Source organism: Delphinus delphis, chromosome 7 (assembly GCF_949987515.2).
Source record: "Delphinus delphis chromosome 7, mDelDel1.2, whole genome shotgun sequence".
Classification (NCBI taxonomy): Eukaryota; Metazoa; Chordata; class Mammalia; order Artiodactyla; family Delphinidae; genus Delphinus; species Delphinus delphis.
In genome coordinates this window covers 15,641,458-15,667,845 of record NC_082689.1, presented here as the reverse complement: position 1 = coordinate 15,667,845, position 26,388 = coordinate 15,641,458, and the positions used below count along the sequence as shown (strand labels likewise).

General features: G+C 44.4%; 1 protein-coding gene across 1 annotated transcript in view; it reads left to right on the top strand.

Annotated features, from left to right (window-relative positions):
• The window catches only part of SGPP2 (sphingosine-1-phosphate phosphatase 2), a 117,621-nt gene that overhangs the window by 36,910 nt on the left and 54,323 nt on the right, over positions 1–26,388 (top strand). The window contains exon 2 of the mRNA XM_060015510.1: positions 5,612–5,770. Within this exon, the coding sequence (XP_059871493.1) occupies positions 5,612–5,770 (159 nt within the window). The remainder of the gene's footprint in view (positions 1–5,611; positions 5,771–26,388) is intronic.

The following is a 26,388-nucleotide window of genomic DNA, read 5'->3' as shown; positions in this document are numbered from 1 at the left end:
CCATAGAATTCACTAACTGTTCCCTTCTGGTTTGTCACCAGCATTTTTACTTGTTGCTTTCTATTTTTAATTTATTTTTTTAACATCTTTATTGGAGTATAATTGCTTTACAATGGTGTGTTAGTTTCTGCTTTACAATACCTGTTGCTTTGATCACATTATCTTACTCTTAAAACTCCCGTTGGGGCTTCCTCTAACACAGAATTAAACCTGAGAACCTTCCTTTTGGGTTTAAAGACGCTTCACTGGGGTGTCCTTGTTCCTTGCTACTCAAAGTGTGGTCCATGGGGGGCAATCTGGCAGCATATGCATCACCTGGGAGCCCATTAGAACTTAAGACCCTGTCGCAGGTGAACTGCATCAAAATCTGCATTTTTAACAAGATCCAGGTGAGTTGCATGTGTGTTATAATTGAGAAGTGCTTTATGGGAAACCCTCACTGCCAGCATCGTCACTCACAGCCAAGAGCTAGGTCTTTGTGAGACGTTTCTCCGCCAGGCTTTGACCTGAACGCCTTGCACACACCAGCAACAACCTCTGGTTTAATCTTCCCAGCGTCCTCATGTGGTATGTACTGTTATTATTCCCATTTGCAGAAGGGGAATCTGAAGCCCCAGGAGATCAAGTCATTGGTGTGAGATTATTCAGGTAGTGAGTGTTGGAACAGCCTGGATTTAATCCGAGACACTCTGCGTCCAGAGTTTGTGGACGCAAAGTTTGTCCACCAGCTCTGCACCCTCCCCTCTTCCTGGGCTCTTTTCTCCAGGCCACTTTACTCTGGACCCACTTGCCTCTTATCCGTCTGTAAAACTTCTCTGAAGCAAAGCCCCGGTGAATGAAATACTGCTGTTTGGTGTGATCTATAAAAGCTTTGAGTCCTAAAGTTGTTTTTAAGTAAGACTGTGCTGTGCCCTGTATAGATTTGATCTCTCTCAGCCAAAGAGAATGAGCTCCTTCTACTGATTCCAATTAACATGGCTGCTGGGAGCCTTAGCTACTACCCTCCCCGATGTGAATTCCTTCCGGCTGTGTTGAGATAGAATGGTATCTCCAACTTGACCTTTGGAAGAATACTTGCATTTACAGTTCTAATCTAAAAAAAAGGAGATAAGTAATTTGACCTTGCAATGACATGGGTCCAGAGTTTATCAAGTCCTTTAAAGACCTCAAAGTCAGAATGCCTGTAGCCTGTGTTCTCAAGGCCAAGGGTTAGTTACAGAAAGGTGGTATGTGAGGTCGAGTACAGATGAAGGTCAGTGGTTTCCAAACTGATTACGGAACTGCTCTGAGGGGATATTCCAGAGAAAAGCTTGGGGGTTGGGATGGGGGTGTGCCTGGCCTGAAATAGGGGTTCCCTGGGACCCTCCTCACTTTCGACCAATTGGTTTCAATCTTTTTATATATTAGGTCCTGTGGTAACATTCTGTTTAATGGGCCTTTCCCTACTTAAATTTTCTTTTTGTATATTAAAAGCCAACTGAACTAATCCTACTCCATCATTTGCAGCTGAGGCCGCTGAGGTTCAGAAAGGCGAATTGACTTCCCCAAGGTCACACATTGTTTTGGCTAAAAGCAATTTCTTCTTTTTTTTTTTATTTTATTTGCGGTACGCGGGCCTCTCACTGCCGTGGCCTCTCCCGTTGCGGAGGACAGACTCCGGACATGCAGGCTCACGGGCCCAGCCGCTCCGTGGCACGCGGGATCCTCCTGGACCAGGGCACAAACCCGTGTCCCCTGCATCAGCAGGCCGACTCCCAACCACTGCGCCACCAGGGAAGCCCTCTTTTTCTTTTCTTTTCATAAATTTATTTAATTTTCGACTGCGTTGGGTCTTCGTTGCTGTGCGTGGGCTTTCTCTAGTTGTGGTGAGCGGGTGTTACACTTCGTTGAGGTGCGCAGGCTTTTCATTGTGGTGGCTTCTCTTGTTGCGGAGCACTGGCTCTAGGTGCGTGGGCTTCAGTAGTTGTGGCTCGTGGGCTGTAGAGCGCAGGCTCAGTAGTTGTGGTGCACAGGGCTTAGTTGCTCCGCGGCATGTGGGATTTTCCCAGGCCAGGGCTCAAACCCGCCTCCCTTGCATTGGCAGGTGGATTCTTAACCACTGCGCCACCAGGGAAGTCCTAAAAGCTATTTCTTGTACTCCTCCTTTGACAGCTCAAAAGCTGGGTCAGCTACCAAGTGTGCTAGGCATTGGTGTCTTTTCTGTCTGGGTCTGCCCTTATTCCAGCCAGTGGTGCTGACCTGGCCATATTTCCTTTGCATTTAGGACTCCTCTGTGTGCACTTGGAAAACTAAACACTGTTCAGGTGTTTCGGGGCAGACCTAAGCCAAGGCGTCATATATTCTCAGCGCTCTTTGTCTTCATCTTGCGGTAAATCTGTACTGCTCCCTTTCGGTCATGACTTAGTTATGCATTGAAGGCAGCCTTGCAGAGAACAGGGAATACTCTTGTATCTGCAAAATAGAGCAGCTGTTCTCCCACCCAAACCTTAAGTTACCGAAAACCCCATTTTAGGAGAATGTGCATTTGAGAAATTTGTGACCAAAAGGGAAAGACGGCATTGGGAGACTGAGATCATATTTTTTATCCCCACCTGCAAAACCATTTTCCTTTTTCACTTTCAAGAAAAGAAACCAGGAAATCAAATAGACAAATGAGAATAATATCAGTGACATTTTGCAGTTAGTAATAATGGCTATCTGGGTAATTTCCATCTTATCATCCCTTGCTTACCAGAAATTTCTTTGGCTTTGAGGCAGGTGATTGGTATACTAAGAGGTATTTTATTTCTAAAAGTAACTCCTCTCCACTCACCTGAAGGTAGCACCTCCACTCACCTGAATGCTTTTCCTGATCTTTTGTCTAAAAATTAGCTGCTAATCACTGACTCCTGAGTCTGTGCTGCAGAAACACGGCTCCACTGCCTGGGATGTCAGCTCCTTGGGCACGACCAGTTCTACAGAATGTATTGATGGATGTTTTTGTTCCGGGATTTGGTTTCCCGTCTCTGTTTTATCTCCTCTTCTCTCTGCCATTCACTTTACCTGCCATTTCTATTTTTAACCCCGGTTTCTTTTCCCTCTAACTGTTCCCGATGTGACCAACACATACCCTGAAACTGAAATTCTTATTTACAAAGATACATTGAAGTGATACACACAGATTTCCTACAAGGGGAACTTAGATTATTGTCCTGAAAAGACAAGTACTTAACTACTTTATTTACAGTACATATAATTCTGAAGAATTTGGAAGAAAATATTGGCTCTCAACCTATTTAATTACATATACAGAGATGTTATTTAAAAGCTACTTTGGCTGCCCTATTCACGTTGATATTTTTAACTTCACCTTTGCTTTTTGTTTCTAAAGAAGATTTAGAGAATATTTAGCTCTCTACTCAAAAAAAAAAAAAAATAGAGCGTTCCTAAAAATTAAAAAAAGAGAGTTCCTAAGAGAATGTAAAAGGCATGCCTAAAGATATTAGTTAGTAATATGTAACACTAAAGCAGTTTGCTGTCATCCATGCCAGTTTTTTCGATTATTTACTAGGATGAAAATATTGAACTTGGTCTTAGTTAAGTTTCTAGGGTAGAGAATGGTTGTTGCTGAATATTTATAATGTCATATAACACTTGGGTACCATGAAATGACACGAGGGAGGGGTTTGACCCTTGTCAAAGTTTGGCAAAAGTTTTCCTCGTAAAGCTTCAAAGCAGGACAGATTGCCAAGTGTACCTGACAGCTGGTGCCTTAAAATAACTAATTTTTACGTAAAAAAGGTCGCTTCACAGGATTTGCCCCAAGGTCAAGCCTGTTGGATGTATGTTTATAAAACAGAATCTGCAGAGATTAGTCCTAGCATTAGATAATGAGACACAGGGAGAAGGAGGGAGGGAGGGGTTTGTCGTTTATTCATCTCAGTCCCTTGACCTTGTTTTGCACATCTAACCATAGTATCTCGGCAGAGAGATAGAACTAGACCCTTCCTTATTTAATTCATTTTGTGCATTATTGTCTTTCCACTTTACGATGGATCCGTTCTTTCTCCTTTGAATTCACTTAGAAGTAACGTTCATCCCAGTAGAGAGATGAACTTCTGGCTTTCGTTGTAGGCTCGCTCTGACTAGTATCTTCCTCCCAGGTAGTGCCATGTGCTGCTTGGCTTGAGGCTGAATGTTTGAACTTAACCGTGACTGGTTTACATGAATCCAGATATGCCTCTGGAGCCGAGGGCAGTGTCGACACAAGTCTTTTTCTTTTTTCCTTCCTGCCTACTACCAGGATAACAGGATGGAGAAGGATGATAGAAAATGGGAGTGCATTTTTAGCAGGCCCCGTGCCCACTTGCTGTGTTTCTTGCACTATCACTGTAGTGGGCCGACTTGACGAATCCCATTGAAAAGGTAAATTACAAACATTCATCTGCAAGCCATTTTTCTAAAGTCTTCATGTTAGTTAATCTCTTGTTGCTGCAACAAATTACCACGAACTTAGTGGCTTAAAACAACACGTGTTTATTCTGTGGATGCAAAATATATGGTCAGAAGTCCAAAATGGTTCTCATCTGGCTGAAATCAAGGTACCAGCAGAGCTGTGTTCCTTCTGGAGCCTCAAGGAGAGGATCCTTTTCCTCACTTTTTCCGGCTTCTAGAGGCGCCGGCATCCCTTGACTCATGGCTCCTTCCTCCATCTTCAAATCACTTTCTGCCTCTTGACTCTTCCACCTCCTTCTATTAGTTAAAGAGCTTTGTGATTCCATTGAAGCCACCTACATAACCCAGGGTAACCCCTCAGTCTCGAAATCATTAATCACATCTGCAGAGCCCCTTTTGCCGTGTAAGGTAACATCTTCGCAGATTCTAAGGATTAGGAGGTAGACATCTTTGGGGACATCCTCCTGCCTACCACACTCATAGACCCGCACAGTGTGCTAGCAGAGTTCACCTCCCGTGAGTTTCTAGCCCTCTGTGGACACAGGAGAAAGGTTTGGGGTTTTTTGTGTGTCTTTCCCTGATATTTGTCTTGGGTGTTACTAATTTAATTTTATGAAGAATTAACATCTGTGTTTGTGTAGGCACCTGGGGGTTGATAGATGTTCAGTAACACTGTAGGCTGCTAGTACTGATACTGTAATTACGCAAGGGGAGAGGAGGTAGCACCTTGGCAATTGAAACCCTGTGAATCGTAGGTAGAGGGGTTTTTTGTTTTGTTTTTGTTTGGGGGTTTTGGGGGCCACATCTTGGGGCACGTGGGATCTTAGTTCCCCCGACTAGGGATGGAACCAACACCCCCTGCAGTAGAAGCAAGGAGTCTTTGGACGGCCAAGGAAGTCCCTAGGTAGAGGTTCTTATTTTTTTAATTTATTTTTACATATTTATTTATTTATTTGGCTTCGCTGGGTCTTAGTTGCGGCATGGGGGACTGTTTCATTTGCAGCATGCATGCGGGATTTAGTTCCCTGACTAGGAATCAAACCCAGGTCCCCTTGCATTGAGAGCATGGAATCTTAACCACTGGACCACCAGGGAAGTCCTTAGATAGAGGTTTTTAAAACTTGCCTTATAGTGACCTGTTCAGTGAACTCACAGTCTTCTAACTTTTGTCTTTCAGGCTTATGTACAGAAGTACATTGTGAAGAATTATTTCTACTATTACCTATTCAGATTTTCAGCCGCTTTGGGACAAGAAGTGTTCTACATCACATTCCTTCCGTTCACTCACTGGAATATTGATCCTTATTTGTCCAGAAGACTGACCATAATATGGGTTGTAAGTATTATTATTACTTAGGAACCAGTATTCTACAACAACTACCTGCTTTGGGATTCAAGTACTCTGCATATATGCTCTTTATTAAAAATCACTTAGAGTTGAATTTTTACGTGGTTTACTTTGGGAAAATGGAAGGAAAGATTTAAAAGCTATGCATGAATAAGACTGAGAGAGGAAGAGATGATGTGCAGGAAAAGGACCTTTCGGAGAATCCATGAAGGGACATAAAATGCTTCCTCCCAAGAAACCCCATTTAGTAAAATTTGATCAGAAACAAAATAGGAGCTGTTGACTAATAATTCCTAGTGGTATTAAGTGTAACTACCCCGTGTCTATTGGATACACAGAAGCATGTAAGGCAGGGCAACTTCTCTGAGGAAGCTTGTTGTATCATGCGGGCAGCTGGCGTACACACGAAAGCCCAGTGATAATTCTGGGTGGAGAGGTGGAGCCCCTTCTGATGTTTTGTTTGGGACCCTATCGTTGAACTTTGTTCAGGATCAAATAAGTTCTGATTTTTATTTATTTATTTTTTGCGCCGCATCGGGTCTTAGTTGCGGCACGTGGGGTCTTTGTTGAGGCATGCAGGCTTCTCTCTAGTTGTGACGTGCAGGTTTTCTCTTCTCTGGTTGTGGTGCGCAGGTTCCAGGGCAGGTGAGCTCTGTAGTTTGCGGCATGCAGGCTCTCTAGTTGAGGCGCGAGAGCTTAGTAGTTGTGGTGTGTGGGCTTAGTTGCCCAGTGGCGTGTGGGATCTTAATTCCCCACCCAGGGATCGAACCCACGTCCCCTGCACTGTAAGGTGGATTCTTTACCACTGGACCACCAGAGAAGTCCCTGATTTTTTTTTTTAAACTGGGGGAGATGGTGGTTATTTGCAAGGCAGCAAGGCCTGCTGCCAGTATCTGGACCCTGGGATCAGGTAGGCCTGGGTTCAAGTGCAGCTCAGCCACTGTGCTTGTCCGTGTGCCCTTGTCCTGAGCCTGTAAGATGGTGTTAATGCACATCTCCCAGAATCATCATGAAGACATATAGGGTATGGCCTGGTGCATGTAAGGACTCTGCAAGTGTCCATAAGCGTGCTGACACGTGGTGATGCGTCCAAGAAGGCAAAAGAGTCTTAAAGATCAACCAATTCTTAGGTCAAAGATGGTTTAGCCGGGAGAGGGGGCTTCAGGGACAAGGTTGCCAGCGCGGCTGTTTCCCTGACTCAAGATTCTGCTCTGAAAACAGCTTCAGAAGTGCCTGGTCAAGAAATATTTTAGATTCCACATATAAGTGATATCATATGATATGTGTCTTTCTCATTCTGACTGACTTCAACTTAGTATGATAATCTCCAGCTGCATCAATGTTGCTGCAAATGGCGTTATTTCATTCTTTTTCATGGCTGAGTGGTATTCCATTGTATATATGTACCACATCTTCTTTATGCATGAACCTCTCTACGAAACAGAAACAGACTGGCAGACATAGAGAACGGACTTGTGATTGCCAGTGTGGAGGGCAGGGAGCAGAGGGAAGGACTGGGAGTTTGGAATTAACAGATATAAACTAGTATATACAGGATGGATAAACAGCAAGGTCCTACTGTATAGTACAGGGAACTGTATTCAACATCCTGTGAGAAACCATAATGGAAAAGAATATGAAAAAGAATATGTGTATAACTGCATCACTTTGCTCTACAGTAGAAATTCTAACACAACATTGTAAATCAACTCTACTTCAGTTAAAAAAATAAAATAAGTGCCTGTCATATCTAAAGAAGCTGGGGTTCTCGGGCTGCTCTGCTCTTAGAAGCCGTGGCTGCACCCCTGGTGATTTTTATTTTTCTCATTTGTAGAACAAGTGAGAGGGGCCTTGATCAGGAGACATAAGTGCAGATATCTTAAAAGGCAGGGCAGAGGAATAAAGCAGTGAAGTGCTGGGTGGGGCACCTGGGGCATTGGGAGTGGCTACCCCTTACCTCCACCTGTGTCTGAGAGAGGAAAGACAGGCTGGTGTGGTCAGATCTTTTTCATGTGAAATCTTTAAATGTAGGGCTTACATTTTTAAAAGCTCTATATGCCAATTGAACAAAGAATCCTTGAAGTCTAAACTTCCGAGGCTTGGTTTGAAGCCTCTGGCCTTGAAGAACAGCTAAGGTCCCTCGGGCTTATGGTTAAGATTATTTGGCCCCGAATTCTTCCTATTTGCTCCTTTTCTCTCTCAAACTACACGCCACTTTTTCCTTTCTCCATCCCTGTCTCCCTTCCAGCCCTCTTCTGAAATCTAGCTTCTGTCTAAAAGTGTGATCCAACGAGACTCTGCAAAAGCATAGGCATCTTGCAAAAGATGAGCATTAGAGCAGTTGTTCCTCTCCCTCTGGAAGCGGCTTCCGTTCCTGCAGAGTGGTGATGTCTACGGGAGGAGCTGGGGGAGGAGAGACAGGGAGCGGGGTGCAATCCTTCTGTTCTTAGGACGTGAAAATGCACCCAAGACCCGTGGTGCTTGAGCTGCTTTTCCTGTCATTTATTTTCTGAGATACCAAAATATATATATATATATATATATCCAACTTTTATGGTTGTCAAGTGGGGCAAATGATGCAAAATACTTCTAGTAACCTGGGAATATCTTATACTGTGTACAGTCAGCTCAAGGCCAATTATCTTGCCCACTGAGGGTGGAAAACTTTTCCTGAGGGGCCGGGAAGATCTTTAGACCTGATGGGAGGCAGTGGTTAGGGGACTCAGATTGTCATTATGGGCTGTTATTTTTCGCTTTGGAGTCCTCATTTCAAAGGGCTCAAAAGATTTTCCATTTGAGGTAGAATTACCAGTTTTTTGTCAGAGAGTGGACAAATAAAGTTTTTACCTGAGAGAGGAAAGAGCAACCTTTGACTATGCAGTTTGTCCTGAGCTTTGGCGATGTGCTATTTCCTTTCAGAAATGGGTGCATGGCCAGGTCCAAAAGGCCCCCATGCAGAGAGGTATGTAATTCCTATCAGTGAAGCAGTGTGTGCATTCCTGGCAGTTCCGGTGGAGGGAATAGTGGCCAGTCCAAGGCGGGGATGGAGGGAGGGAAGGAAGAAGGGGCAGAGGGAGAGAGGTAGAGGCTGGGGTGGGTGGGGGAGGGTTCAGAGGTGGGAAGGTGTTTGCTTTGTGCTCTGCTGCGGAGATAGATAATAATGAGAGAGGCTTGGTTTGGCTCCAGTGATGAAAGTGGGTGGAGGGAAGGAAAATTCCTGATGGTGTTGGCAGTTGGGAGGGAAGGAGGGGTGGAGACGGGTGAGATTCTTTTGGGCAATCAGCTTCCTGCTGAGGCAGCCCGTCTCCTGTAAGGGATATCCCTAAATTAGTGGCTGCCTCTTTAAGGGGTGAGGGTGAAGAAATGTTAATTATATAAGGGGCAGAATTTGAAGTCCCCTAGCTTTAAACATCTTTTCTCACCCAAAATCCTTTGGAAGGCAGCTGTGCCCAAGAGTGCCAAACCTCTTGACAAATTTCATATTAATTCGACAGTTGTCATTGGATGAAGTCTCAACAGGTTTTATTGCTTTTAAAAATAATTTTTTATATTAGGGGTGACTCATACTGTCTGAAGTAGCTTAGCAGAATTTATGGTCATATTAACTGTTTTCTCATCACAGTCATAATTGTTCCTCTTGTCTGTTGCACCTCCCATTGCTTTTGTTGGCATCTGTGTTCATTGTTTGATCTTCGTAACAATGGGTTGGTATCATTTTATAGATTGGGATAGTAATACTTCAGATAATAATAAGCCATATTATATGTTGAGGACTTACTATACACGCCACTCAGTGCAATAACGCTTTACATATTTCATCTAATTTAATCCTGCCAGCAATCCTGAGAAGTGATTATTGCCAGTTTTACAGATTAGGAAACTGACATGTAGAGGGGATCACTTTGGATTAAGTGGATTTGATCCTGTCCCCTAAGGCCTCTTGTGCTAGAGAGGGCCGCCACTCAGCTTCAAGCGTTAAAATGACTTGCCCAAGGTTCTCTTCCATTGCATATTTGCTATGATTGTATTTCAGGTTTGCCTGTATGGCGTTTATTAACTCTATCTACTACTTAGGTGTCTTCTATAGGCCCTTCTTGACAAGTCAAAGGTATCTTATCCCAGAAAAGTTAGATAAGCTTTTTTTTAATTAGCTGAAAAACATCAATGAGGTATTTTCTTCTGTCACTTATCAAGGTTTTTAACCTGTCATTGGATTCAACAGAATCTTCGACCTTAGGACAGAAAAGGCCATGAATGGTTATTCATTAGATGCTCATGAAGAGATGTTACTGATAGTGCTTCACAGGGCGTCTCTGCCCAACTGAGTGATTATCTGATCTCCTGGCTTCTTCCACTGTGGTGTGGTGACAGCCCCACCAAAAAAAATAGTACTGCTTGTGTCTTAGAAAGGTTAGAGGCAATTTCATTGAAACTGCGTGTTCAGCTTTGTAACATGAGGCAAAATCTCACTTTTTGCTAAATAAAGTTATTCTCCATTTTGTAAAATAATGCAAATATCGATACCACAACTGGTCCATGGGAGGCTCATCTTCTCTATTCTTACGATACTTACATCCTGCCTCTTTTCACAGATCTTGCATGGCATTCAAGATGAGATGCAAGAAAAAAAATGGGAAATGTAGGTAAAATCAAAATTAGGGGGAATACAGATAGAATAAGAGATGAATGCCTGAAGTTGCGCCATGAATTTGTCTTTCAACTTTGTCTTGACTAATTTAAAATGAAATGACATTATTCGCTAGGGAAGAATAGGCTTATTCCTAAGAGAGGAAACCTCCTGACACATAGTACTGATAGAATCGTTAAGGATAGTGATGCGTGTTGCTAAATTGTATTCCTAGGAATGCTGTTTGCTATCAGTACCCCCGATCGGCTGTGTGAGTACTCCTTTTGACTCTTCCTCATAACCTTTGTGTGTTCTCATTTTTTCAATCATTGCTGATTAAACCGATGAAAAATGGTACCGCCATTAATTTTCATATATTTTTAGTGAAAATGAAAATATTTTTCAGACTTTCATCAGCCATTTGTGTGAACTCTTGTGAATTGTCAGTCTGTCTTTTGAGTATATTTTTAAAGGGCTTTAAGGTTTTAATTGCTTTTCAGCAGTTGTTAACGTAAAATATTCAACTATTGATCTTCCATGTCTCAGAGGCAATGTGCCTTTATATATAAGATTTTTAGAAATTTAAGATTTTGAGAAATGGTATGTAAGTTTATGGTATCAGCAATAGTGACCTAAGAAAATCCCTTAAAATTGAATCTCAGTGCTTTTATTTTGGGTGTTCACTTTAGTTTTAGGCGCAGACCTCACCACTCCTTGTTGCCCTACCTTTTGTGACCTCCCTGGCCCCTTTAATTTGAATTTGGGACTCCCATCTTCAGGCGCTTAATCTTTGGCCTGCAGTTTCCCTGGCCACAAAATAGCTTACTTAGGAGCAACCAGCCCTTAGAAAACCTGCTTTTTTTTTTTTTTTTGGTGGTACGCGGGCCTCTCACTGTTGTGGTTTCTCCGTTGCGGAGCACAGGCTCTGGACGCGCAGGCTCAACAGCCATGGCTCACGGGCCCAGCCGCTCCGCGGCATGTGGGATCTTCCTGGACTGGGGCACGAACCGGTGTCCCTGGATCGGCAGGCGGACTCTCAACCACTGCGCCACCAGGGAAGCCCAGAAAACCTGATTCTTGCTGCCTAAACTCCAGGAAGGTTTCAATTTGTCTTGGAGTTTTTCCTTGTCTTTTTTCCCCATTTGTAAACACTTCTTTTACCTAACACCGAAGGATACATTCTCCACCATTCTAACCCATGTGTGGTTATTTTTAAGTAATGGTCATCCTATGCAAACTTCTTGAGTGTTGAAGATCTGGTTGTTTCTGAGAGTTTCTGGGCAGGGTTAATCTCTCTTCTGATAATTCGTGGGGTTTGTTTGTTTGTTTTTTTAAAGTCCCCTCAATCCATTTTAATGTATGGCTTTTGATGATCTCCTTGAATGGAAGCAAGGAGTGTTCATGTCAGGGGAGGGGGGCTGCTTCTACCTCTATCAGCAGCTTTGAGGTTTGGTCAGAGGTTCCTGATCCTGAAATACGATGAAAGGAACATGAGGCTGATGTTTATAGGGTGTTTTTTTGGTTTCCACTCAAACTAGCTCAGGAAAGGGGGATTTGCTGTAAGGTTACAAGGAATCCCATAGGAGTCAGAACCTCACAGGAGCTGATGCCACTGAACAGCTAGGTTTCTGCTACAATTAAGCACTTGCTCCAGGATCTGCTTCTTTACCTCCTGTTGCCAGCTGGTAACTTCCTGTCTTTTAGTTCAGAGTTCCAAGACAGTCTGACCCAGCTCACTGTGTAGCACAACTCCATCCATCTCGGGCTCAGTGCGTATGTTGACAGTATTTTGTCCAAGCAGCTGTGTTGGGGGCGGCGATAGACAACTGGGGCACAGAGCCATGGGCCAGGTTGAAACATCAAGAGACTTGGACTATAATCGTAGCAGTGAAACCTTGCTCAAGCCACTTCATGATTCTGGCCTGCAGCATCCCTAGCTTCAAAATGAAAGGACCAGCTAGAGAATCTTTGGAGGCATATAACATGGTCCTGACTCTTCTTTATATGTTCGCTATGTGACACTTAAGAGATCCATCCATGGCATGGAGTAAGAAGGAAAAGAGTAAATGCTGGGCAGGATAACATTAAAAAAAAAAAAAAGGCCTGTTATCTCTTTTGCAGACCAAATGCTAATGCGGTTTTACATGTTTTGTGCTGGGAACCCCTCAATCTTAGACAGTACATTAGAAATGCATAGCAAATCCACTGCTAAATATTTGTTAGGTAGTCTGCTGTTTTGTGTTCAACACGATCAAAGGAACGCTTTAAAAGGAAATGCTGAATTGCTTGGTGACTGTAGATTCCATTTTTATGTACACTCAGAATCCCGGCGATAAGGAAGTCATAACAGCAGAAGATTCCTCTTGGCAGGTCCTTCTGTTCCTACTCTTGCAAGTCAAATTAACTTGTGTTGGAGAGCTTGAGTTTAAATGATGGATTTTACATCTCTCACGTTCTGGTTATTGAAAGCTAGCTAGCTGATATCTACATTATAAAGTGGAACTCAAATTTATATTTAAATTGTGCCTGTGATCTAGTGTCTAACTGCAGCAGAGTCTAGGGTATTTTATAAACAGTTCCATAAATTGGTTAAGAGGTAGCTTTATGATTAACATGTCTAAATGCAGTGGTGTCTCTTTGGATGTGGGCAGGCTGCCATCTGGCTGTGTCACAGGGGAGTCTCTGAGACTGGGTAAGAGAGGAGTGCAAAACAGCCTGCCCCATCCCTGTAATTCACAACCCTTAGACAGGGGTCAATTTTAGTGCCAAAAGATGACTTTTAATGTGATTATCTCCTAATCCTCTGTTTAAACCACTACCACCGTTCACTTCAAAAGATTGCCCTGCTTGTTAAGTTGGTTCTTGCTCGAGATTAATGAGTCTTGAGAAGTATTCAACAATGGTCAGATTGTAACCCTCACTAACTTGCACTGAATGAAATGGAATTAGGTGTCAGAGATTCTGCCCAGTTCTCTGAAGTAGAACCTTGTCATTTAGCCTTAGTTAAATATTAAGTAAATGTCTCTAGGGTGTTTGTTATGCAAACTGTATTGATTTGGTTTTAAAACACAACAAGGAAATGTTTTGGGTTTAGTGTAGCTTTAAAAAAACAACCACCTTGAAAACTGGACTCAACAGATTTGATCTCTCTGATTATCACCATCATTACCTGAAAAATGATCTGCCCCTCCCCCCGTTTTTGATGATGACTGGAGAATGTGCCCACAATTTTCCCTAACTCTTCTGCCACCCCACCCTCACTACTGTCCCGATTTTCAACCCCCTAAGACTTTCAGTGCTGGTTTTGGGTTTGGTTTGGTTTGGATTGAGCAGAATTGTAATCCTCCCACACAGAGACCAGCGCCCCTGACTCTCACCCCTGAGCATCACTTCTAAATGCTTCACTTAATTTATCTCAGGATGTGTGATTACTTTCAAGCTTAGCTAGGTATGAGATTGTTTGAGACACCAGGAGCCTGGAGGCAGGATATCTTTAGGATGAAATTAGTTTGAATCTGCGAAGACAATGCAAACAAAAAAAATTAATCATTTCATACAGAGTTTGGATATGCAGTTAGTCTTTCTCCTCTCCCTTTGGTTTTATCGTAGCTTTTAATGTCTTATCAAGAAAAACAAATAGTCTTTGCCAAGTTATATCCAGACCAGAAACCAAGGCACATCCGGCAGGGCAGAGCCTCAGTTCACTTTCTGAACTCAGCTGGAGTCCAGGACCAGGCCTGAGGCTGCCTCCCCAACTGCCTGCAGGCGACTCAGTCCCTAGGGTCTTTACAAAGCACCCTTCTGGACTGGACCTTGTCCCAGATTCTCTCCCATTCATTTGTAAAACAAAGGGAAGGAAAAATGAGCTAATCAATAGGCCACAGGGGCCTTTCTTTCAGAGGAAATTTTCAAATAAAATCTTAACAGTGCTCTGTTTTTTTAACCAATCAATTCCATTTGCAAAGCTGCATTCTTTCATTTTTTGTTGGTTTTTTTTTTTTTTTTTTTTGCGATATGAGGGCCTCTCACTGCCATGGCCTCTCCCGTTGCGGAGCACAGGCTCCGGACGCGCAGGCCCAGCGGCCGTGGCCCACGGGCCCAGCCGCTCTGCGGCATGTGGGATCTTCCCGGACCGGGGCACGAACCCGCGTCCCCTGCATCGGCAGGCAGACTCTTAACCACTGCGCCACCAGGGAAGCCCATTTTTTAAAATAATTAATTAATTTTGGGCTGTGTTGGGTCTTCGTTGCTGCGCTCAGGCTTTCTCTAGTTGCGGTGAGCAGGGGCTACTCTTCATTGCGGTGCACAGGCTTCTCATTGCAGTGGCTTCTCTTGTTGTATAGCATGGGCTCTAGAAGTGCAGACTTCAGTAGTTGTGGCACATGGGCTCAGTAGTTGTGGCTCTCGGGCTCTAGAGAACAGGCTCAGTAGTTGTGGTGCACAGGCTTAGTTGCTCCGCGGCATGTGGGATCTTCCCAGACCAGGGCTCAAACCCATGTCCCCTGCGTTGGCAGGTGGATTCCTAACCACCGCGCTACCAGGTAAGTCCCAAAGCTGCATTCTTGAATGGGTGTGATTCTCACAGCAGCTGCCTTCTGAGCCTTCTCTACCTGCCAGATGCTTTACATACAAGAACCCCATTTCACAGGTAAGAACACTAAAACCCAGAGTAGTTAAGTGATTTACCCAAAGGGACACATCTAGTGAGCAGAATAGGTACATCTGTCTCCCAACCCCATCCATTCCTTTCCAGTGCACCATCTTGCCTCAAATGGCTAAATTCTTTTTCCCCCAACCCAGTTACTCAAGATAATAATTGGATTGGGCCTATTTGGTTGGAAAAGCTCCATATATCATCACAGCCTCGTTAGCAAGTGCCCTATATGTGCAGCAGACTCATGTCATAGGTTCCCCAGGCATTTGTCCTGCAGTTCTCTGCTGTAGTCCCTTGTGTCGCCCCTCGCTTGTCAGACTGTGTGTCCCAGACTCTTTTCCCTCCCCAGACGGCCAGGGCATTACAGGGACCTGGGAGAGGAGAAGGGCTTTGGTAACTTTGTTGGGGGCAGCGAGTAGGGGAAGGCCTGATGAGGCTGCCTGCTGACCCTGCAGGCTTGTTGGGCCGAGGCCCACGTTCCACTTCCTTATCCAGTTCTGCAAAGAGCAGAAAGGAGGAAAAGGAGTGGAAAAGGAGGAGTAGGGAAAAGATGGGCCTTTGTCCCACGAGGAGGTAGGGATCTGCGCTATGGGGACAATCCTTCCCTGAGGAACCTCTGGTGGAGGGGGTGGAGCCTTGCACCCCTCAGCAGCTCTCCCATAGGATTTGGAAGTGGCCCCTATGCTGAGAAGGGGAAGGAAAGGTTTTTCCCAGCTAAGTGCTCTACCAATTTGCAGCTGGAGAGGCCATACTGTATTTTGGCCTCTGGAATTTTCTGGAAGCTAGAGAGGTAGTAGACAAACCCAGTCTTGTTAACCTCATGGCGGTCACCTCTCTTCTTCCCTCTCCTTTCACCAGGGCAGCCCTGGGGCTTCCCTAGGGGCACCCTCTGCAGCCCCTTCTCCCCAGTGCAGACTACAGCCTTGACCTCCATTCCTTTCCTTCCAGGCCCAGCTGCCACCAGGCGCCAGTCAGCCCTGTTGCACCAGTGGCCTCAGTGGGCCTGGTGGCTGGGAGGCTTTGTGTTTGCTTGTGGGGAGCTGGGCCTCAGCCATCTGAGGGTTAATCTGGGAAACTGAGGCTGACCTCTGACCTTGGGTGCCCTCTCACTTTAGCCTCTTGCCTCTTGCAGCAGGCCTGGTGGTGCCCGAGGCCCAGCCCCAGTGCTCTCCTCGCTGGGCTGAGTCCAACTCGTGTGACCTTATGTCCCCTGTGAGGCGGAGTGAACCTATCATTTTCAAGGAGCCACAGTCTAACTGCTTATGAACAAATAACACTGTAAAGATCCTAAACGTGAGCAGAGCCTCTGCGCCAGCCTGCGGCTCTCTGTGCAGCCAGCCGTAGTTATCTTACTGAGTTCCAGCTGGGTGCTGGACTCGGGGCCGTGGACCCTGTAAACATTATGGCGTGAGGCATAGGCACTATTACTGTCATTTTAAAGGTGAGGAAGCAGCGTGGAAAGCCAGCCAGGTTGGTGCAGCCAGTAGGGAGCAGACTCGGGATCTGAGCCCGTGACTGTCTGATGCCAGCATCCTGGTTATGAACCGCTGCCCTCAGTAGCCATTTTCCTTAATGGTGTTAAGTATAGTCGAGCTTTTTTGTGTATTAAACATGCCCAATTAATTTTATTTTTCATTTTACAAGTAGTGAACTGTGTTAATAAAAAATTGAGAAAAGAAAAAGTTCCCTAAATCCTACCACATTTATTGATTTGAGGGTGATTCCCCTTTTCCATCAATTTGCCTGCCTGCCTGTCTATCTATCACAGGACACAGTTTATATGATACTTTGTGATAAATGGTTTGATAGAACATTAAACATGACTTGGGGTTCATGGTGCATACCTAAGAAAAAGAGGGGAATGAAACAGGGGTGACTCACGAATCTTTTAACCTGAAAGAAATCATTGAATCAAAGGATAGTTTCGTTACCTTATGAATTAGAAGATTGGGATTCTAATCCAAGTGAGAATTGTTCTACCTCTATTTTACATAGTATATGTTTTAGTGAAATAGAGGGAGACGCCTTGTAGTTGGGGGAGATGGCCAAGCTGGGATGGGCTCATAACTGCTGGCTGATACAGGTGGGTAATCAGTTAGTCCAGAGTTACTTAATAATTAGCCAAGTGGGACTTCCCTGGTGACACAGTGGTTGAGAATCCGCCTGCCAATGCAGAGGACACGGGTTCGATCCCTAGTCTGAGAAGGTCCCACATGCCACAGAGCAACTAAGCCCGTACACCACAGCTACTGAGCCCGTGTGCCACAACTGCTGAAGCCCGCGCGCCTAGAGCCCACTCTCTGCCACAAGAGAAGCCACCGCAGTGAGAAGCCCACGCACTGCAATGAAGAGTAGCCCCCGCTCACCGCAACTAGAGAAAGCCCACAAGCAGCAACGAAGACTCAACGCAGTCAAAAATAATTAATTAAAAAAAAAGATAGGGCTTCCCTGGTGGCGCAGTGGTTGAGAGTCCGCCTGCCGATGCAGGGGACACAGGTTCGTGCCCCGGTCCGGGAAGATCCCACATGCCGCGGAGCGGCTGGGCCCGTGAGCCATGGCCGCTGAGCCTGCGCGTCCGGAGCCTATGCTCCGCAACGGGAGAGGCCACAACAGTGAGCGGCCCGCGTACCGCAAAAAAAAAAAAAAAAAAAAGATAAATGTCACTTGGCTGATTTTTCTTTTATCTCTGGCCTCAGTTTGACCATCTCTGAAATGTGGAGTTGAACAAAATGACCTCTTTTATTTTGAAAGTTTTATGATTATATAAATATTGATGGTAATTTTTTTTTACGATATTCTGTCTTTTTAATCATATGCTCCGGCTTCAACAATGCATCTGGCCCTATAGTTTCCCCCACGTAACCTCCACACACCGTGGGTTGGCTCCTACCAGTTTTCTTGGGGTCCCCATGAGAAACACTAGTTAGTGATTCTCTGAAAAAAGTCTTGAGACCCTTCGTTGGGCCCACCAGATCTGAATCGCTAGAAATCACTTGACCCTGCAAATGCACGCCAAGGGAGGGAGGGTTTGATGAGGGTTAAGGGCTGCAAACATTAAGTGTGAGAGCGCGCGCGCGTGTGTGTGTGCGTGTGTGTGCGTGTGTAACAAGGAAGAGCCAAATCTGACTACATATCGGATTTGTTTCTTTTACTTTAGCGTTTGCTTCCTGTCGCTTTTGTTCACTAAAAGGATACTGTCTATACATAATGGCCTGCCTTGGGGAACCCTGCCCCTCCCCTGAATGTTAAACCAAAGTGCCTTTGTTCAGGGAAACATCCGGGCCCTGTCCACCTGTGGATGGCTGCAAGAAAGAAATTAACACACCCGTTCCCCGAGGCTGGCCATTCCAGGGGATATTTGCAAAACTTATGGCCTTTTTACTTCACTTCCTCATCTTCTCCGCCTCTCTGTGCTATAAAAGAAACTGGCATCCAAACCCTGATAAGACGGTTATTTTGAGCCTTTAGTCTGCCATCTTGGTCTGCAGACTTTCCGAATAAAGTCGTCTTCCCTGCCTCAACACCTCGTCTCTGATTCATTGGCCTGTCGTGCAGCGAGCGGAGCGAGCTTGGACCCGGTAACGTGTGTGTATACATAAAAATCCATTGTTTGCATTGCATATGCTCCAATTTAACTAGAAAAAGATGTTATGTTTTTATTCCTCTTAAAATTAAATTTCTTCTGGCATTTACAGGCACTGAAATCAGAAGGGAAAAAAATGTTTCGATTTGAAAATGTTTTTCAAATACGTAGCAATTCGACTCTAGGGGTTGGGACACGGTTTTTCCAGAAACTCGAACTTGGAAATTAGCAACTGAGAAGCAGTAAGCTGGCTTCCTTTTAAACTAACACTGATCAGCAAATAAAGGCTAAATGGGGGAATTAGAGAGCTGATTTCTTTATTAGGCCATAATAGAAGGTTTAGTCAAAGGAGAAGATGAAACTCTGGTTTTAATACTAACTCTGCAATCCATGGCACACCTGTGAAGAGGCTGCCACTGGACAGGAGCCCTTCCCAGCCTGACCATGCCCCAACGAGGGCTTCTTTTTTGTTGTTGTTTTTGTTTTGTTTTTGCGGTACGCGGGCCTCTCACTGTTGTGGCCCCTCCCGTCGCGGCTCCGGACGCGCAGGCTCAGCGGCCATGGCTCACGGGCCCAGCTGCTCCGCGGCATGTGGGATCTTCCCGGACCGGGGCACGAACCCACGTCCCCTGCATCAACAGGAGGACTCCCAACCACTGTGCCACCAGGGAAGCCCCGAGGGCTTCTTAAACCTGGGTTATGTGAAATAATAGTTGAGGAGTTTTCAGCATTTGTCTACGTAATTGGGGAAAATATTTAGCCAGAAAGAATGGATACAGGGCGATGGATTGAACTGCTCTCCAGCTTTCTTTAGCCAACAGAGACCACAATGGGGCTGTTTTATGAGAATTCATTAAAAAAAAAAAAAAGGATCAGGGGTTCATTCACTTGGGTGAGCGTTCCAAACAAGCTCTTTGAGGCTTTAACCCACTGGCGGCTGGATCCAGAAATTTAAACCTGAATTTGTACTGTAGAAAGCTTTTCAAATGTGTAAGACTGGGTTTTATGCTTAAAAAAAAAAAAAAAGTCTACTAATCTACAAAGAATGCTAGACTGTTTCCCCTACAGGGCAATCAAAAGGGTGTGTCTTTCACATGAAAAGGATTAAATCATTATAACTTTGTCAAGAGCCTGAGTTTCAGAAAACCAGGTGCCTGTCTTTATTTAAAACATCTCAGATGCCTAAAAGGATGTCTAAGCGTGTGTTAATCTGTTTTCTAGCTCTCTTATGGATGTTAATTTTGTATAACCTTATATACATTCATGAGGAATATATTTTAAAGAAAATTTATAACAGGTGTGAAACCACCTAGAGCCTTTTTCGTGTGTTATCTTTAAGATTAAAATATAAAGAGCCATGCATAGGACGTGCTTGGTAAGTGGAACAGAGTTTTTGTGGTGGAAGTTCTAGAAAACTCAAGGTGAAGGGACACCTGAATCAAACCTAGACAATGTTAAATACTCCTTTGTGGTCACCTGGACATTTTCCATCCTTTGCAACCTGAAATTCTGAGACTGTATGTTTAAACACTGGACATTGATCCAAGCAAGAAGACAAGCATAGTAATTTTTAAAAAAAAATAATTTTATTTGTTTGTTTGTTTATTTATTGGCTGTGTTGGGTCTTTGTTGCTGTGCGCGGGCTCTTTCCAGTTGCAGTGAGCGGGGGCCACGCCTCGCCGCGGTGCACAGGCCTCTCACTGCAGTGGCCTCTCCCATTGCAGAGCACGGGCTCTAGGCACATGGGCTTCAGTAGTTGTGGCTCGCGGGCTCCAGAGCTCGAGCTCAGCAGTTGTGGCGCATGGGCCCAGCCGCTCCGCGGCATGTGGGATCTTCCCGGGCCAGGGCTCGAACCCGTGTCCACTGCATTGGCAGGCAGACTCCCAACCGCTGCACCACCAGGGAAACCCCAAGCATAGTAATCTTTTGAAGGTGTCTCCTAAAACATCTTCTGAATCCTGTATTTTTACGGATTCAAACTCAGGTCTTCACTTGTAGTTTTTTGTTTGGTGGTCTTATAACCCCGAGCCTAATTCAGTAGTTATCACCAGCAATGTAATATCCCATCCCTAAACTATTTACTTCTAGCTGATGCCGAAAGTGCGACCTCTGTGCGCCGGTGCCGAATCGAATCTCGGAGACAAAGTTTTGGGTGAAGTAGAAGAGAATTGCTTTGCCAGGCAAAGGGAGACACGTGGGTTCATGCCCCAGAAAACTGTGTGTCCCCACCTGGAAGGCTTTGGTGAGGATTCTTATAGCAGTGGTTCAAGGGTGGGGTTGCTGAGAAGAGTTAGGGTCTGTGCAGGGCATGCACTCCTTTAGCTGGCCTCAGGTCATGGAGGCTGAACAGAAAGGCTCCCATGCCCAGGAGCCCCATAGGGTCCTGCTTGGTTTTATAGGTGCACCATAGCCAAGTCTGATGTGAAAATGTGCTTGTCTTTTAAAATGGTGAGGTGATAATGAGGGTGCATTTGGTCTCACACCAGCGCTCCGTCTCCACTGTAAGAACAGCTGGACGTAACTCTGTAGAAGTAGGTTCTGTAGCGTATCTGTATCTAAAATGTGATGTCAGGAGCATGTAAATAAGAAAGAAGTTCCACGAGTCAGTCATTGTTTCTAAAAATAAGGTTTTTAAAAAACATACAACTCCACAGAGGGCAGAGCACTTCCAAACATTTTTATCTCAATCCAACATCATTTTTGTAAGCTATTAATATCTACATTTACATAAGATGAAACTAAGGATGGGATATTAATATTACCCACCTCATTCTCACTCCAGCCCTCTTCTTACTTCATCATCCTGTGTCAAGCCTCAAGTAAAGGTTCTCTTTGAAGCAAATGAAGAATCTTTGAAAAGGGCCTAATAGGCTAGACAGTGGGTGGTAGATTTAGAGAGAATATTGGTGGGTGGGAAAATGCACCCCTCATGAAAGTTCAAAGGAAAACAATTGTACAGCTAGCATCATAAGATATGTTGCATAAAGCTGAGCAGGATTTAAAGACATTTAAACATTCAGGAAAGACTGGACCACTTTGGGGGGCAGGGGGTGGTTCTTTTAATTTTAAAGGAAAGTTTGCTCCTTTTCACTCAGTGCTGGAAGTCTTGGCTTTACCTCGTGTCAGCTTCTCAGGAAGCCCCTGACAGCTCTCGCTCAGCTGGCCCTTGTCGACTGAAAAAAAAATACACAATGTGAGAGTTGTGAGTTAAGTTATATTTGGGGCAAAATGAGGACTGTAGCCCGGGAGACAGCATTTCAGACAGCTCTGAGAAACTGCTCCCAAGAGGTGGGGGGAAGGTCAGTATATATATGTGATTTGGGTGAAGGGGGAGTACATGCAATCAGGCACATATTTTTTGCAGAAGTTTACTGGTAGTCACAAGGTGCAGACGTCACCATGAAGGATTTTAGTGCTTTTCTAGATCCGAGGAGATGCAAGAATTGGGCTCATAAAATCTTCTTCTGAAAATATCTAACTATCTGAAGACCTGTCTTTGCCAGTTTTCCTAGAGCACAGAGTACCTCCTTCCTGATCTCCACCCTGAACTCCTTTCAGGCGGTGTTGAAGGTCAGCAGCTGCAGTGGCTCATAATCTGATCCTTGTAGAGGTAGATGGCCAGTGCCAATTTGGAGGTGACACCCTCAGCCTAAGAGTCGCTGATGGTTTGAGAGCCTGAAGGGGTTTGCCGTTGTCAGAGTTTATCTTAAAGTACTTTCACCCTTTTTACATCTACATTTTCTCCTGCAAATCAAAACCTGATTAGATAAAGCCCTAAATACACTCTTTGCTTAAAAATAAAAGAAAGAAGGTGACCCTGCTGAATTTTCCCAGGGCCCTTTCTGTACTCCTGGAAAACAGAAACCATGAAGATAATTCACCCACCCTTTTGTGGTCTAGGAATGATTTACTGCAAGGAACCATCCTTCCCCATGTGACTTAGACAAGACTTACAGGTCCCCCACCACCCCCCTTGTTTACCTGTGACAAGGTCAGTCATGGACCCTCCAATTCCCACTCTTTGTCTTATAAATGATTTGAACTCCATCCCCACTGGCCAATCGGGACAAAACACCTGCTACCCTGACTTGACCAAACTCGAGTTAAGCTTCTCTTCATTGCCAGACCCCTGAATTTTGACCCATTCTCGCCCAGCCAGCACACAGCCCCTCCCGAGGATAAGCTGACCTCAGGGTAAACAAGCTCTGATCTACTGTCCTATCCACCTCCCCACACCCAGGAAACATCTTTCCAGCCTTGGTCATCCCTCCCTATAAAAGAAAAGCCCTTTGCTGCCCGGTCTTTGAACACTCACAGGTCTTATGATCGGAGAGGTCTCCCAGTTGCAATAGTCCTTTCAACTAAAGCTCTCCTTGCCTGAATCCAGATTGGTTTTTATTTGTTAAAGACAATGAGGAAGCGGAGAATTCAACCTGGGAGTCCCACGTGCTGTACTACAGTTCTCACTTTCCAAGGTCATTTGCAGCAAAATTTATTCTGTGTTTACTTCCCTTTATGCAACGTACAATCTTTCGTATTGCAGAATAGCTTTCAGGAAGGCATTTGAATTCTTCCTCTAACCAAAGCACCATTTGAAAAACAAAGAAAATGAAAAGGAGTCATTTTGCTTAGGCTAGTATTTCACGTACACTTGAGACTAGATTGCTGCTCAAACACAAAGTGATTTCCTAACTTTGTAGTTATAGCTCCAAATCACAAGCATCAGAGATAACTATATTCAAATGTAACTACAAAAGCAACTTCCACCCCCCAATATTTATTTTTATTCTCTTTCGCTTTATATATTTTAGAGCTGGCTTTCCCAGCATTAACTAGAGACGTTGAGAATTTGCTGTAAGGTACCTTCTCAGCTGTGTCCAGTCAGTCACCTTGTTTTGTTATTGTTTCTAAGGAATAAATAGTCCACAAAAAATATGGGTTTTAAGGAGTGCTATATCATTTTAAAATAATACGTGGAAAGTCAGTTTTAATTCTATTAGGACACCTAGGCTGTTGATTAACTCTATCAAATATGTATTCTACTTTGTGTACCAGTTAATTCAAGGACCTTAATTTAACCAGTTGTATGATCAGGTCTGTAGCACAGAATATTTTTTCAGTCCTAAATATTCTAGTGTATAACTTAGAAGTTATATGCTAGGATTTACATAGTATTGAAGAAGTTGTCCCATAGTATTTTTTTTTTGTCCCATAGTATTTTGTACACTGGCTACAAGCCGTTAAGTCCCAAGTTTACCAATAGAAGTGACTTTTCTAATTTTTTCATGAGCTTGGGATATCCAAAGAGCAGGACTTTTAAACCAAAACTTCTGAATGATCTTCCTTCACACAGGAAGATATGAAACAGAAAAGCTACAAAATAAAGACAACCAACTTAAAACAGTTCATGTCCATTAGGTCTTCACTTCTCAGATGGAGTAGTAAACAGAGTGTAATTCTCCAGGGAGCCACAGTTTGTGCATTTATTCATTTAGTAAAGATTTTTGGTCTATACGGGGCACCTGTAATTTTAGATTTCCAGCAATTCTGGAAACATTCCCTCACTTCAAGCCTGCATCATCTTTATTTTGCATGCTCATGTTAACCATCTAATGAATCTTCCAGCTATCTTACGACCTTCAGATCCATCCTCCCCACAGCATGTAGAAGGACCTATCTCAGGAGCTGCAGTGGCACAGTCGGTATAGCGAGTGGTACTTATATAGAGTGACCTATCTCAGATGCAAGTATGACCATGAACCACTCTTTAGAACATAGTAATGTCCAAGCACCTTAAAATTACCTCTAAGGGCTTTCATAATTGGACTTCTGCCAAAATATCTACCTTTAACCCTTCCTCCTATCTGTTCTCTTCTCTGGAATCACGGAACTGCTGACAACTCCCACGCCAGTTCCTGCACTGCAGACATAGCCACGCTCCTGCCTACGGTTGCTACTGCCTTGCATGCCTTAACCTGCTTCAAGTGTCAGCAAAGGCACTGTCTCTAGATAAGCCACCTTGAACCTTGTATCTCTATTCCCTACTAGATGGTTATTTATTGTTCCTTGAACCTGGCATGTAGTAGCAACACAATAAATAATTATTGAATAAAATAAAGCCTGTTTCTACAAAGAGGATTTAAGAGCTGTCCCCGTAGAGGAAACAGATGTGAAGAAGTAATTACAGTTCAGAGTGCTAAAGATACATTAGAAAATTCTACAGAGTGCTAAGGGAGCATCCTAGAGAGCTTTTTATTTTTTATTTATTTATTTTTTGCGGTACGCGGGCCTCTCACAGCTGCGGCCTCTCCTGCCCCGGAGCACAGGCTCCGGACGCGCAGGCTCAGCGGCCATGGCTCACGGGCCCAGCCGCTACGCGGCATGTGGGATCCTCCCGGACCGGGGCACGAACCCGCGCCCGCTGCATCGGCAGGCGGACTCTCAACCACTGTGCCACCAGGGAAGCCCCTAGAGAGCTTTTTAAAATGGAATTCTTCCCCCATCTTGAGTGGTTCCCCGGTGGCCCTGATGGAAATTCAGCACACAAATTTGGTGAAGATTTCACTAAGGTTTTTTCAGTATGAAAGTAGTAATTCTATATGTTTCTGAACTGTGAAGAGATCTTTGAACCAGAAAGCAGATTTTATTTGCCTTTTTAAAAGAGCCTCAGGTCTCTTTCTTATTTTGTAATTGATGAGCAACAACTATTAAATTTCATTCGTTCATTTAAGAAACATCTGACAAGGGCCTATTATGAAATACTATGCTAAGTGCTGGGGATTAAGCAACGAACAAGACAGACTCCATCCTGCTCTTCTGAGGTTTACTTGTAGGCAAAACAGAGAGTAACAAGTAAATCAATACAGAAATTAAGGATTATACGACTGTTGTTTGAGATACATCAGGTTGAGAGCAGAGACCTACTTTAGAGAAGGTGGTCAAGAAAGGGTACTTGGTGCTAGTTTCACTTAAGCCTTGAAGGATGAAAACTAGCCAGCCAGCCGAGGGGTTGGGGGACAAGGCTCCAGGCTGAGATAAGCAGAAAGGGCAAAGGTCCAAAACTGAGCCGGAGCCAGGCACTGTTCCAGACTCTGGGCCAAGCGTCCACGTGGGGTGGGGATGAGGCTGATAAAATGTAGAGTCTAAGTGCAGGCAGGGTAGAGTTCTATGAAGAAAACTAAAAGCAGGGTATGCAGACAGAGTGGCGAGAGGCAGCTGTCTTAGGTAGGCTGTCAGGGAAGGCCTTTCCATGGAGGTGGCTTTTGGACACGGGGCTGATTTTACTTATAATTTACTTATAACTCACATTTAAATTGCTTATGGCAAATCTAGAATGTTCCAAATGTATCAGCCGTCTTTGTGATTGATTCCTGTGTTCATTTGGAAACCAGTGTTCCCAAGCAGTCTAAATGGCAAGCAAACCTTCTAAGAACACAGCTGGATTTTAAGTGGAAAGCCACCTTCGAGTTGGTCTTTTCCAACTCTAACACCAAACATTTGCTGTGATTCAGATCTGGTAAAAGCCACCTCATCAAACGGTTCTGTAAAATTGCTGGCATTGCTCACCATCATAGGGACCCCAGCCTGACAGTGGAATGTGGAAATTGCAGAGGAAAGGGCTCCGAGAGAAGAGTATGGAGGTGCCTGTTGGCCCGGAAGGCTGAGGCTCGCCAGCTCACGTCAAGCTTCTCTCATTACAAAGGGTCACGGGGAGGTTATAGCCCCAGTTACAGTCCTGTTGG